At 41.0% G+C, this 13,882-nt stretch overlaps 1 protein-coding gene and 1 non-coding gene across 2 annotated transcripts; both read right to left on the minus strand.

The window, feature by feature from the left end:
• Window positions 1-5,012: 5,012 nt before the first annotated feature.
• TOMM20 (translocase of outer mitochondrial membrane 20) lies at window positions 5,013-13,214 on the minus strand. The gene is made up of 5 exons (XM_085055499.1): window positions 13,037-13,214; window positions 7,782-7,828; window positions 6,991-7,072; window positions 6,563-6,705; window positions 5,013-5,420 (listed from the first exon to the last, which is right to left on the minus strand). Exons 1-5 carry the CDS (start codon window positions 13,158-13,160, stop codon window positions 5,376-5,378), a joined length of 441 nt encoding a protein of 146 aa, XP_084911625.1. The 5' UTR covers window positions 13,161-13,214; the 3' UTR covers window positions 5,013-5,375.
• Window positions 12,056-12,190, minus strand: LOC146439583 (small nucleolar RNA SNORA14). Its single transcript, XR_014851446.1, has one exon. It is a non-coding gene; the product is annotated as a small nucleolar RNA SNORA14 (small nucleolar RNA).
• Window positions 13,215-13,882: the final 668 nt, after the last annotated feature.

Raw genomic sequence — 13,882 nt, forward strand, 5'->3', positions numbered from 1 at the left:
AGCAGCTTTCTCTAGATACTTGTCACGTTTTAAGCAGACTTTGAAGAATTTCTTATTAACAAGTTTAATGTTTGAAAAATGCTGATTGACAGCTACAAGGGTGGAAAATTTCCATTTACTTGTATAGCATACATACACATTTCCCCCCCACAAACACAGACCAGGAAGCAGAGAAAAACACTTTTGAGGAGTAGGAGTAGTTAGGATTCGGAGCCAGGGTGCCACTACAATGCAAATAGCTGCCTCCAAGGCATGAGAGAGACAAAGTATGAGATCAGCTCACTTCATGTCAGCTACAGGATCACAACTGGGTAAGTAGATTTTGTCACCTTAAACTGAAATTCAACCAGCATTGAAAATGCATCCTGTCACCAGCCTGTAATATCTTGCCCTTTTATTTTTTTCTTGTTTGGCTCTCCTCACAGGGCCATCACAGGCAGAGTCCAACTCCAGGCAAAATCTCAAGATGCAGATTTCACTTCCACCCCTACTGCAGTTAACAGGTGCATTATTTTCATTCCAGCTAGCAAAGCTCACCCAGAATAATTACAGCTGGGCAGGGGAAAACTCCTCTTGCATGCCTAGGAATCAGATGTGGTTGCATTTAGTTGCAGAGTTTAAGTTGTACAATGCAGCTGGCTTATCTGTATACCTAGATTGTGTTGAAGGATGGAGGGGAAAAGGGAAATCCTCCTAATCATGTCATCATAATTTAAACACACAGGATTTAAAAAGCCCAAATCAGGTATTATCAATAGAAACACATTCCACTGCTGCCACACGGAGTCTGTCTTACACACCGTACCAAATTTGTCTGGACAAAATGCTGCATTGCATCACCTCACCAGACAGAAAGATTCTAAAAATTAGAATTTGCAGGGTGAGCTTGCAAAAAATGTGTGTGCAAAACTGCCCTCTGCTGTTTACATTAAGACCTGCTCAAGTAAATGACTGTGACCAAATCAGTTTTCAGTTGTAAGAGCCCCACTTGCAAAGAGGCAGAACTATCTGACTTCATCTGTTTCTTGCCTCCATGCACACTAGAAATTTCATACATGAAAGCCACTCACAACTGCCTTGTAGCATGGACCCAAGAGATCTGCAAGCTGCAGGAACACTGTGCCAGCTGCAACACTCACTTTATTAAAAACTCTCCCACCACGTGTGAGCACCACCAGACGTCCGCTCATCCCAAAGATGGGTTGAGAACACCTCAGGGTGCAAGGGAAATTATGTGAGTGGGCACTGCAGGACATCCATCTATCAACCTGTTAAAGGCAGACCTGACCTTCACAGAACAGGAACTGTATGCCTGGAGTCAAAAGCTTATAGCACAGACGCCTTTAAGAGTTAACGACTATTAAGTCACAGCAATGATCAGAAAACAGGGTAGTGAGCTCATCAAAAGATATCCAGTAAATACTCTCTAAAATTAGCCCCTACTGCAGGGAAGGAAGAGAGAACCTGGACTTTCTTTTCAAGAACCACTGTACTTTGAAAAAGCTGCCCATTATGTAGTGCCAGTATGCTGGACAGTTTGGTACAAAAAATATCACAGAAGGGCCAGCTGTTTTCTATGGCTTCACTCACACATTCATACACAGGATGTGGCAAATTCTGCCCTTTGAGAACAGCATTAGACGTCCACATCTTCTTTGGGAAGTTTGAGTTTGGTCAAAATGCAGAAAACAAGTACTGTTACCCACACCAGAAGTTCAATTTCCAGAGTGCCTCTGATGAAAGCTAGCCCAGTCCTCATGAATTAAGCCCAAGTTTCAGCTCTTTGTAACAGGCTTTGGTCAGTGCACAAAGAATACTGTAAGCTATGCTGGTCAGTGTAAACACACAAAACCAAACTAAAACTTGGGTACAACAGAAGCCTTGAAGAAATTTTTTTCCCCATCAGTCCTTTTCACATCCATACATTTAAAAACACAGAAGCATGGGTGTGCAGCACAACATGCTTTTGAAACAATCTCTAAAAGCACTTAGTGACCACTTCAAAGATTCCCTTGATGTTTAACTCATGTTAACTGTAACACAACAGTCATGGGCCACTGTTCAGCCTAAGGGACTTTAAACACACCATCAACAGATGTACAAATGAAACTTTAGAAAGATTCTTTTGAGTGCATAAATAGCTGGAGCTTTACTTTGATGATGGCTGGCTGGCCTCCTACACAGCAGGGCTGGGACTTCTCCATTTTTCAAGTTAAGGGCAACAATAATATTGTGTCAGCCCCCAGGGGAAGGAAATTAGTGCCAGATGATTCAGTGTGTGCTTGATCACTCTGGTTTTGGATTTGATTCCATTATCTGGAAAACTTAATGGTGAGACATCAAAGGTAGTCCTGCATGATAATGAAAGTAGCTGGGTGCGGTTTTTTCTATAAAAGCTGTCTGAGAAGCTCATAACTGATGACAGAAGACTTCCCAACATAAAACTAACAAACCTCTCATTTTCTTTAAAAGAAATCCTTTTAGTGCTGAAAACAAGTGCCTTGTTCTTGGAGAAGCACAGAAGGGAAGATGGCTCTTTCTGGAAGAAAGATTAGTAGTTTAACCAGCAGTAAATTAAGATTACAGATCTTATTCCCCAGCAGCTTTAAACTCAGTAGCAGCAAATCCACAACTAGAATGGCTCACTTTCACACTTTTTTCATTCACACAGGTGACAAGAACTGTACTGCAATATGCACAGCTAATGGAATGGCTTTACTACTGCTGATGCAGTAACATCCATCATTACCACCACGTTTCTGATGACCTGCACTTTGTTTTTGTCTGAAAGCAGTGTCTTTGCTTGTGTCTGAAACATCTATGAACTGTGTGTGCCAAGCTATACCACTGTCAACCTGCCACTCTTGAAGCAGCAGCAGATCCCCATTCTGGACACTATCTTCCAAGTCTTCACAATTGTGCAGTACTAGCTTCACTGGGGCAGTTGTGGAAAAGAAAAAATTCAAGTCTTATTAAACGGATTCAGCATTCCCACCCTATTAGCCAAGGCACTCAAAACAGCTATCAGAGCTTGCCCTAGCATACAAACCAGGTACTTCTGGGTTATCAGATATAAGACTAAATTTGCATTTAAGGCTACATTTAAACCTATGCTATCTAAAATTTTGTTTGCATCTAATTTTGCAGGCTCAAGAAAACTAAAAATTATTAGAGCAATGTGTGTGTCTATGATGCCTATTACAGGCAAATAGCATTTATAGACATAATGAGACTGTTACCATGCCGTCCATCAAAATCAGAATTGACACCCAGGCTTGCTGAAACACAGCTCAGGAGAGCTTTGCTGTGAGCTAAAATGTGAATTTACAGTGTCATCATACACCAAAGAGTGTAGAAAATTGCTCAGGTTTGACAGAAGAGTGCTACTTTTGTCTTATGCTGTTTGGGTTTTTTTTCAAGGCAGGATGGAAATTTGATTTACCCTAAGACAATGTTAAAAGCTGAACTAAAAAGATACATTGAAGTGACCAGCAAGACAGAAGGAAAATATGCTAACCTGTCAAAATTAACTGAGAATTTCTACTTTTTACTTTTAAGGGTTAGAAGGAAAAAGAAAAACTTCTTCAAAAAGCTCCATTAAAAACAGAACCTTCTGCAATTTCACAGTATTTTTATTAAGTGCAAAATAACTTTCCCTGTAAAATAAAAGAGCACCCCAGCCATTGCCACATGAAGAATATGGCTACTAAGTTTTACCTTATGCTACCTAAACAGTTCAAGCACAAATATTATACTTCAACCAGCTATTAAAGATATGTTTCTTGATATCAGCCACTAACTTAATATTTGTCACGTTACAGAAACCTTCAATAGCACCTCAAATCTTAGGAAATCATGTTTGCAAGAGGTTAAGGGGAAAATATCTCTTCTGTAGAAAACCATCTCAGCAGACAGACTCACTAAGAGCTATTTCTACTCCCACACTCAGGTACTGACTGCTGGGTCACCATCAACTATCCACTTAACCTCTCAAAAATCCTATGTGAGGCAATTCCTGAATCACCGAGGAGAATCTGCCTTTGAAGAACCTTACACAAGGCTGAACGGAGACAGAGACAGGCTAGAGTGTTCTCAAAGTATCTCACTTCTACTTAAACTTTGTCACCTAGTACCTTACTATTAATCTAGCAGCATCATTAGTACAAACTGTTAGCTGGTCTGAAAGACACACCTCAAAGAATTCTCCTTAAGTTAAAAATCAGTTCTGTGCCAAAAAGATAAAGTTACATTTTTAATTGATCCTTCTGCCACCCAACTGCTCATAGTACAAACCCAGAGAACAGTAGAAGCCAATCTGTTTTGACATTTAGAAGATCCTATCCCTGAGAAAACTTGCTTTCACAAGTACACTTCTCCTACTCACTTGAGCCTGCATATTATTTGTCTCCTTTTCACTGGTAAAGGAAAACTAACCACACCATACCAAAATTTTACATCTAATTCCATTAGTTTTTGCTATTTACCCCAGGGATATCATTGTCTTGCCTTATCAGTGCAATTTTTTTCTTAAGGCAAATGCCATAAAAAAACTGTTAACAACCATTTGCTATGGTCTTGATGACTACAGACTGAAATTTCAACTTTCTATCTTGCATAGTTTCAAGCTTTCCAAAAGCCCAACCTTTGTGCTCTTACAGTCTGCCCCATGGTCTATTCCAAACAGCTTTGTTTCAGACACCTGTATTAATAGTTTTCAAGTTTGCCAGTAATTTTGACTTGATCACTTTACATGGTTTTGTTCCTGACAGAAATGGATGCCATTCTTTCTGCAGCCAGTAATCTATTACCACTCTTTCTAAGGTGATTTGTTACTGTTTAAATTATTGTATTTTTATTTTCTCAGGAAATGACACAAGGTTTTAAACTTAATTAAAAGCATTGGAAGACCAGCCATAACATTAAAAATAATTTTTAGTGTTCTCATTTTAAGATCATTTACTCTGATGCCCAAATATTCTGGATTTTAAAGTAGTACTATAGGGACACACAAGTGCAGATAAATCTTTATTGCCATAACTTCGTTTTTTCAAAAATGAGCATTGGGTTTTTAATAGGTCGTAGTTTTATGTCTGTATATGTACAACATTACAACTGCGTATTTCAATAATAATGAAGTTAGTGATACTTTGATAACTCAACACAGTGTATTTATAAAATGAATTCTTATCAAAATACACTTTTCACTGGGATAATAAATAAAATCCTGCGAAACCCACCTACACAAAGTTAATTTTAACTCTGGTAGAACCCGATGTGGTACACAGTCCATTAACTACTATGTTTGCCCCTTTATCCCCCTACTGATGCTCATCTTCTGGGGTAAGAAAACTTTTTCCCCCCGTTGTGGTGTGACCTCATTCAACATCATCTTCAGCCAAGCACTGTGCACTTACAATTCTCTGTAAGAAGGAGAAAAACTCATTCACAATTACATAAAATTGACAGTAGGCAACTGATTATCAAGCAATGTAATTTTACACTGAACATTAAGCAGTGTAATTACTGAACAAACTGATTAAAGTTAAAAATGGCAATCTATTTGACTAATGTTTTTTAAATCAGTTCCACAGAAATTATATACATTGCAATACCTAACAAACTCAAAGGCAGATAAACAATATCCTATCAGCCTCAAGTGATGACCTCTGTGTCGCTTTTGGCACTGTTCTCTTAGGAAACATTTTTGTTCAATCATTTGCCCGACTCTCACATCTCGTGTACCTGACACCTTCCAGTGTTTTCACTCACTATATGGACCTTAACCTGAAACGTAACCAGGCCTGAGCTGTAAAAAGAGCCAACTGATACTCAGCACTGAATCTCTGCTTTCTGTCAGGTAACACTAATATTAGGGAGTCCCCTTGTACTTCCAAGAACATAAACCATATTATTTATTTTGCAACAGACTCACCTGCCAGCATATTAACAACACTAGCCACTCAGTACTCAGACAAAAACGGGAGGGCATTTTATACAGAGCTACTAACACTTTTATCATCAGGGAAACTCCCAAGCTTTCAAAATTGTTCTGGGTTCTGGCGCTAGCTAACATCTTGTGTTTACAGCTGTTCCCAGAAGCAAGAGGGTAGCAGAAGCAACAGACACATTTTGATGGACTTTCATAGCACTTACACCCACTTGTAGATATGTAAATTAAAAAAAAACCTCAAGATCCAGTGCCATAAAGTTACTGCTTTTCCAATCCCCCAATATGTATTTGGGAAACAGTAGATTCCCTTATAGTACCAGAGCTGTGGTCAGATGCCTCTAAGTGATGCCTCTAAGTCAGATGCCTCTAAGCTCTTCAAGAGCTTAGCATACCCTAAACACAAGAGATTTTATCCTGGTGTTCTATTAATTCTACACGATTATTTTCATATTCACTTTTTAATATCTCAGGCAAAAAAAAAAGCTTCTTTTAATCTAACTGAACATATTAAAAAAAACAGATTACAAATCCCAATACTCAAGACTGATGTAGTGGATAAAATAAATATTTCAATTATTTCCAAACCAAAACAACATGGAACGTTTCACATACCTGGCTTATTGTAGGGAGCTTAGTTAGAAGCATTTGAAACACTGGTGGTGGAAGAGTCTGCTGTAGAACTTGTAGTAGCTGCTGTGGCTGCCCACACACAGCAATGGCATTGGTCAAGTGATCAACACCTTTTTCATATTCACCTGCATGACAAATTATAATGTTTTGAAATCAACCATCTTCCACAATGTAAGACATTTACATAAAACATCCACCAAGAGTGGATTAAATTAGTGTGAATGAATCCACACTTTACTCTTCTCCTTCCTCGCTGGACCTTCTGAACACACAAGGTTAGAAACAAGTAAGCAGATTTTCTTAGACGAATTTGACTCCCCAAAATTTCTTAGTGCATAAAAATCATCTTCTAGCAAAGGAAGAGAAAAATTATTTTACAACTTACCCTTTGGGAAAAAAAATGCTATTACCTTGAGCTAGTAATTCCTCGCCAAGTTGAATCTCCTCAAGGAAAAACTTCTGAACTGCTTCGGCATCTTTCAAATCAGGCAACTATAACACACACAGTAGAAGTTAAATCAGCCCTTCAACACCAGCTAACAAAAAGTTAGCAGAAAACATTCTCAACTGAAATCAAACATGCACACAACCATATTGTTACACTGACACTGGCAAAAAACTAATTCTCACCACTAAGTTAAACATACACAGAATATTTTTGAAAATCAGAGTCAGGTCTCATAACATTGCATCACAAATATGTAGAGAGACAGAGCCTGAAATACCTTTACTCAGTTTATTAAGTGCATCATTTTTGAGTAAATACAAATTCTAAGGTGTGTTATGTTTATAACAACTATATTTCTTTAAATTGTTTAAGAGAAATCTTGTATTTCCTTTCTGGATCCACTGGTGATAACGAAAGAGAAATCAAATACTTATGGCAAAACAACCTATCAAATTCAGTTATAGGTATATCCCATCAATGATTTTAAGTCTGAAAAGTCCTTGTGCATCTAACGAAGAGGAAAATGTCATTGAATCACACCGTGAATGTTGTACTTTCTAATATAACTCCTCTATCTGACACAAAAAAGGAACAACCATACAATTATTTGTGAGCATTAAAAATTCCTAAAGACTGCATATTTGCAGGAGTGTTTGCAATGCTGGAATGAAAACAAATCCTTAACAAAATCTTACAAATAATAGAAATGAAACATCTTTCAAAATAGCACTACATTATTGAACACAATATTACCTTGGAAAGCCCTGCTCTCTCTTTGGCAAGCTTCTGTTTCTTCCTTCCTGTAAGAATAAAAACATCTTTTATTTTCAATTTACAATTACAAAGCCCTTCAGATTATAGTCTGAAACCATGAACAAATCAAAGTTCTTTTCAAAAGAAGAAACTGGTAACGTATTCCAAATACTGAAGATTGAGCACAAGACTGCAACCCACTCTGTGCAACAGAACATCATTTAGAGGTCTAATGAGGGCTGGCAGTAGCACCAACTCAAAATGGCAATTCTTCTCCTGATGGCTACAGCAAACACCAGCTGGGCAGGGCCTGCAGCACAGCACACCTCGTGTACTGCAGGCACACAGAAGCAGAGAGATTTCAAGTAATACAGGAATTATCTACCTGATTTCTAATAATAAGCCACAGAAGAACTGTCTACAAGTCAAGGCTATCCAGTTTTGAATTGTAAGTAAATTTCCCCTTCCACCAAGGAAGAGGAACTTTAGCAGGTCACAGCAGATACAGACACTGCGAGCTTTCTCAGCTACTTTATAGCAAAGACTTGGGAACTAGTTAATAAGTGGCAATATCTCGTCATTCCCCCAGCAAGGGCAATACTAAAGCATACATTTCTGAAACCTGAGAAATCAAACATTTACAGATGGAACAAACATTTACAGATATAACTGCCTAACCTAAAGGCAAAAAGTTGGTCTGCTACATGAAGTTGTACCACTCCAGCAAAACTAGTGTAATTAAAATTAAAATTTTTAATGCAACTAGGCAAGCATAAGGGTATTTTTATAGTAGTATCTCTTCATGCAAGAAAGAATAATTGTAATAACACTGGTAATTTCCTTAGAATAATCATTTTTGTAAGTCTTCAGTTCATCAACTGAAAAAGTTACATCAATAAAACCTTTGAATACAGCCTGTGGTTAAACTGTCCTCTCACTCTTTGTCCTCAGTGTCTGCTCAGAAAACTCCTATACTGACAAAGAACAACTGTCACCCAGCCCTGATTTTTCTTTTCATACAATTTTACAAGATGGAAGTACTTCCAAATATGACTAGCAGTTTTAAATGGTAATTAAAAACTTTCAACTGTCCACATGATGACCACATTCAGGAGTACTATTCCCTAGTAGAGGGATAACCTAACATGTGACATTTACTGAAAAGATTGTGTTCTTTATACAAAGGGAGTTCACATTCTAGTTACACAGAACACCCTTTTACATTAACACAACACCTTAAAACACTTAGCACTTGAGACTTCTTCCACAACTTATTGACCTGCATATGTTATTTTACATGATATACAGAAAAATGTGTTGGATATAACTGTAGTATACTATTTTATAATTTTATCACATTGGTGGGTTTCAATATTAAGGAATTTCTTTTGAAAGTCAGTGCTTCAATTAGTTCACTCCAGCTTTTCGGAAGCATAAATTTGCACAAAGCTTTAAACTGCACTACTATGCAAACAAGTTTTGATAATAGATAAAACCCTAAAGATGAAATTTTTTAAAAATTTGTATTTGAAATGTTTTACTATCAAAACAAGCCATGTTGCAACTGTAGTGCATTCAGCAAAAACACCAAAGAGAAATACACAGAGTAACAGCTTAACATTTGTATATCATTTGCAGGAGAAAATTATATTTTCTTGCCATGATTATGATACCTTCTAAAATATTATAAAAGGTATCTTTCACCAGGTAAACCATTCTGAAATAAAGAATGAAACAAAAGACATGCTGGTAACTGGAACTAATGAAAGCTTTTGACCACTGATCACACAGATTTGAAATCATGTACATGAACCTGAAAAGAGTAAAGGAATATGAAGAATCACCAAGATTTTAAAACTTTTCCTTCTCTTCTTAATAGTTTTTTACAGGATCTTTCAAAGTTCACTAGCTAAAACAATTACAAAACCTAAATAACTCTAAGGGATATTTATGAATTCTTCCCACACTGGTTGGGAGGAAATACTAGTTTCAAAGTATCTTTGCAATAACAGCCAAAAGTTACATTTGCGATATGACAAGAAAAATGCAATGGCTTTGAGAAGTAAAAAAAACCTCAAAAACCAAACGAATAAACAGAACAACCACCCCACTACTAAAAAAAAACACCCCAAGTTTGTTTTCCCTCAAGGACCTCCACAAAAATGAAAAACTTCCCTCTTTTCTAAAGAGATGATCACATTAGAAAAGGGAAAGACAATCTTTCATCAAATCCACCTTCATTACCACAGAAATGTAGTGCATCCATCCAAAACACAAAGCTAAACTGCAGCTCTCACACGACAGGTGCTCTTGTACAAGGACACAAGTTTCAAAAGAGTACCAATGGATAATCTGTCCTTCTGGCATGGATTGCAAAAGCCCCTGAGCAGCCCCAGCAGCTTCCCAAGCAGTCCCACCAAGGAGCAGAAGGCCCAAAAAGCCATTTGCATTTTCAGCTCCCATCAGTGAAGTCTGCCTACTGCCCTCCTCTCACTCTGCTGTCCGGGTAGAAGGTAGAAAATTCAGCATGGTCAGAAATTCTGGCTGTCTTTGAACAAAGACATCTGTGTCTATACTTTAAACCAGAACACTTCTATTTTGTCCATTCAAGAAGGCAAATAGTAAACGTATTCAAAATATTTTACTCATAAAATACAGCTGGGGAAGCTAAGCAGCTATAGATGTTTATGGCTTTGCTATCTTTTGGTCCCAAGGCTAAATATAGATATGCTCCAAACTAGCAACACCAAAACCTAACAAAAAACCCAACAGAGAAACCCACCCACAAAACCTGCTAAATAAGATTAAAACATCTGGAAAATCAAAGACCAGTAGTTTTTCAAGCCTCCCAGAAGCTTCTAGGAAATCAAATTTTTTCCTGGAAACCTAAATCTGGCCACCTCATTTTTATGACAGGCCTTTGCAATGTAAACTTTGGCCCTAACAGCCCACAGAGACGTGCAGTGTAACTGGGAGGGCAAAAATCCCCAGCTAGTTCTTCATTTTCAGCATGTGCTTGACCAGGTATGACAGGCAATCCACTGACATGTCAGATCTCCTGTCCTTCCCAAATTCTGGTGACACTGCATCACAGAGGCTGACAAAGGACCTTATCCTAAGAAGGTTGATGGAAAAGATGTGCTGTAAAGGTGGTTTCCACAAGCTTTCCATCCCAAGCCCCCACTATTGCACAACACCTGGAGCATCTTTACATAAAGAACTGCAACTAGCTGCTGCACTGAACCTTTCCTGGTCAAGTATTTTACAGCCCACGCCTTCCTGTCTACCCAACAGTAAAAATGCTGTAATAACCAGATCCCTGGAACCACTGAAGCATCCATACTAATGTTACATTACCAAAAACATAAATAAAACCAAGTTCCTTAATATTAACTAAAGCCTTACAACCAAATGTAGACCAGTGCATCAGCTGCAAGAATCCTAAGTCATACAATGATGTCCTCCAAATGACAACTGCCACCTCCTGTCAAACCACAGTGCATTTGTTCTCCACTTCAAAGATAATGTCAATTCTTAATCAGAGCAATTCTAAGAACATTGTTCAGAACACGACTGGATAGAGGCTCAGGTTGTGAAAACCTGGAATGCAAAAATAATTTTTGATGCTTCTGCAAAACCTTACATAATTCGGTGTTTCTCCTACTACATATTTGGCACCATAAAAAAACCCCATGGCTGGTTATGTTGCCAAAACTCGAGCTTGCTTGTGCAAGGCAAGCACACAGTAGTTAACTGTGCTAAAATTTCCCAATTAATGACTTGCATTGCAGGGGAAAAAAAAGACTTGGAAGACACACAAGAGGTATGTGCCTAAAATCCTACATACAGGAGTGAGGGCCTGAAACTGAAATATTTGACAGACATAATTTGCTGTGGAGGAGCTTTTGGAAAGTGGAATGAATGCCCTGCTGAGAAACAACACTGGCCACTCAAATTCAATCCACGAAGGCAGAACTGAAGCTTTTAAACTACATTTTAATGTTATCAGGTAAATACTCATTTTCAGCCTGGCCAGTTATTGACTTTTCCATCCATGAAACTGCTGATCACATCATGTTTACCTGCCTGGAAAATTTACCTTAATGGTAACTTCTTATCTTCAGATTAGTTGCCAAAGGAATAATATACATATTATGCCGACAGGAGTTACTCTGTGTAAGAAGTATCACCTTATTTCTCATGATTCATGTTCCTTCAGTACTCGTGCCTAAAATTGCCTTTAAACCCCTCACTGATTATTAAAACATTCAAATAAATGTTGAAGACGTGAAATAATGAAGAGCCATGGGAGAAGAGCTCTACATCTTGGATTAATCAACAGTTTTCTCTAGCATTCATTCTTATCCTGGCAGCCAAAGGCAGGGCTGCCAGGAGGGTTTAGAATGCAGCCCATGAAATACCTGAGAGCTGCAACCAACCCCTGCCTCACCACAGCAACAACTGCACCGTAAGAGATCACATTGTTTTACCTGCTCGTCTTCCAAAAGCGAAAAAAAAAAAAAAAAAAAGAAGAAAGTCTCACCACGTAAATGTGGTGGCTATAATTGCATGGCTGAGCCTGTAGGAGAACAAGATTAGGAAAAAAGCAGGGGGGGAGGTGAACTGGAACCACGCATTGAAGGAAACCACAGGTTACCCAACCCCAACAGCAAATGCTCTCCGACGGGATGACCCTGGCTAGGAGCACCTGAAAGAAGGCTGCAGTGAGGTGGGGATCGATCTCTTCTACCGTGCCTGCAGTGAGAGCACCAGAGAAAATGGCCTTAAACTGAGACAAGGGAGACTCAGATTAACACTGTAAAAACCTTGTTCACTGTTGGGGTGGGCAGGTTGGGAGCAGATTGCTCAGGGAGGCGGTGGAATCACCATCCCTCGGGCTGCTCAAGAGGCACCAGGATCTGGCGCTGGGCGATGCTGGTCGGTGCTGCAGCGGTGCAGTGGTAGCGCTGGGCGGGTGGTGGGACGGGTCTCGAAAGTATCGCCCAGTTTTGCTGGTTCCGTGACTCGGTGCCCCGGTTTCGGTGAAGGGACGGCGAGAAGGCACAAGGCCGCCGGGCTCGGGGCTCGGGGGATGCCGGCCGGGGGCGGGGACGGCGCTGCGGCGGCACCACGTGCTGCCTTCCCGCGTCCCGGCCGGGCCGGTGAGGGAGGCAGAAACGGGGGATGGCCGAGGGGAGCGCGCGGCGGCGGGCAGGGACGGAACGGCAGGGGAGGGGGAGTCCCGGGACACTCACGCTCCCGCAGCCGGTTCTTGAAATTGGGGTCGCTCCGCCTCTTGCGGTCGAAGTAGATGCAGTAGCCGATGAAGAGCGCCCCGCAGAGCCCCGCGGCGATGGCGCTGGTCCTGCCCACCATCATGGCGCTGCGCCGCCCCCGCCCCGCTCCGCTCCGCTCCGCTCCGCTCCGCTCCGCCGCCGCCCGCCGAGCTCCGCAGGCACCTTGGGCCGAGCGGGCACGCCAAAGGACCCCGCCGCGCTTCCGCTCACGTCATCAGCCCGCGGCGGCACAGGGCGCCCCACGCGCTGCCTGAGCGGGGGCCGGGGCGCGTGCGCGGGAGGAGGCGCGCGGGGAAAGAGGCGTGGCCTGAGCTGAGGGGCTCGTGCGCGCGGCGCCGTGAGGGGAGCGGGGTGCGGGATAAGGGATAAGGGATATGGGATAAGGGATACGGGATCCCGGGGAAACAGCTCCGGGAGCACCGCCTCCAGCCTGTGACCCAACACCGCCCTGTCAGCTAGACCGTGGCACTCTGTGCCACATCCAGTCTTTCCTGAAACACCTCCGGGGACAGTGACTCCACCACCTCCCTGGGCAGCCCATTCCAGTGTCTGATCACCCTTTCTGGGAAGAAACCCCTCCTCGTGTCCAGCCTGAACCTCCCCTGCCACAGCTTGAGGCTGTCTCCTCTCATCCTGTCCCTTGTTGCCAGGGGGAAGAGACCGATCCCCTTCTGGCTACTTTCAGGGAGTTTTTGAGAGCAATAATGTCTCCCCTGAGCTTCTTTTACTCCAGGTTAAAAGTCCCCAGCCCCCCAGCCACTCTTAAGACTTATGCTCTAGACCCTTCACTAGCTCCATTGCCCT

This window comes from Lichenostomus cassidix, chromosome 3 (assembly GCF_008360975.1).
Source record: "Lichenostomus cassidix isolate B80296 chromosome 3, HeHo_3.0, whole genome shotgun sequence".
NCBI classification, from domain to species: Eukaryota; Metazoa; Chordata; class Aves; order Passeriformes; family Meliphagidae; genus Lichenostomus; species Lichenostomus cassidix.

What these genes read in the sequence shown, in the direction of transcription:
- TOMM20 (XM_085055499.1), bottom strand. Translation starts at nt 13,160, where the DNA reads ATGATGGTGGGCAGGACCAGCGCCATCGCCGCGGGGCTCTGCGGGGCG. An exon ending in CGAGGAATTACTAGCTCAAG is followed by an intron (nt 6,706 to 6,990) that starts GTAATAGCATTT and finishes TTTGTCATGCAG; the next exon opens with GTGAATATGAAAAAGGTGTT. An exon ending in AGCTCCCTACAATAAGCCAG is followed by an intron (nt 5,421 to 6,562) that starts GTATGTGAAACG and finishes TCCTTCTTACAG; the next exon opens with AGAATTGTAAGTGCACAGTG.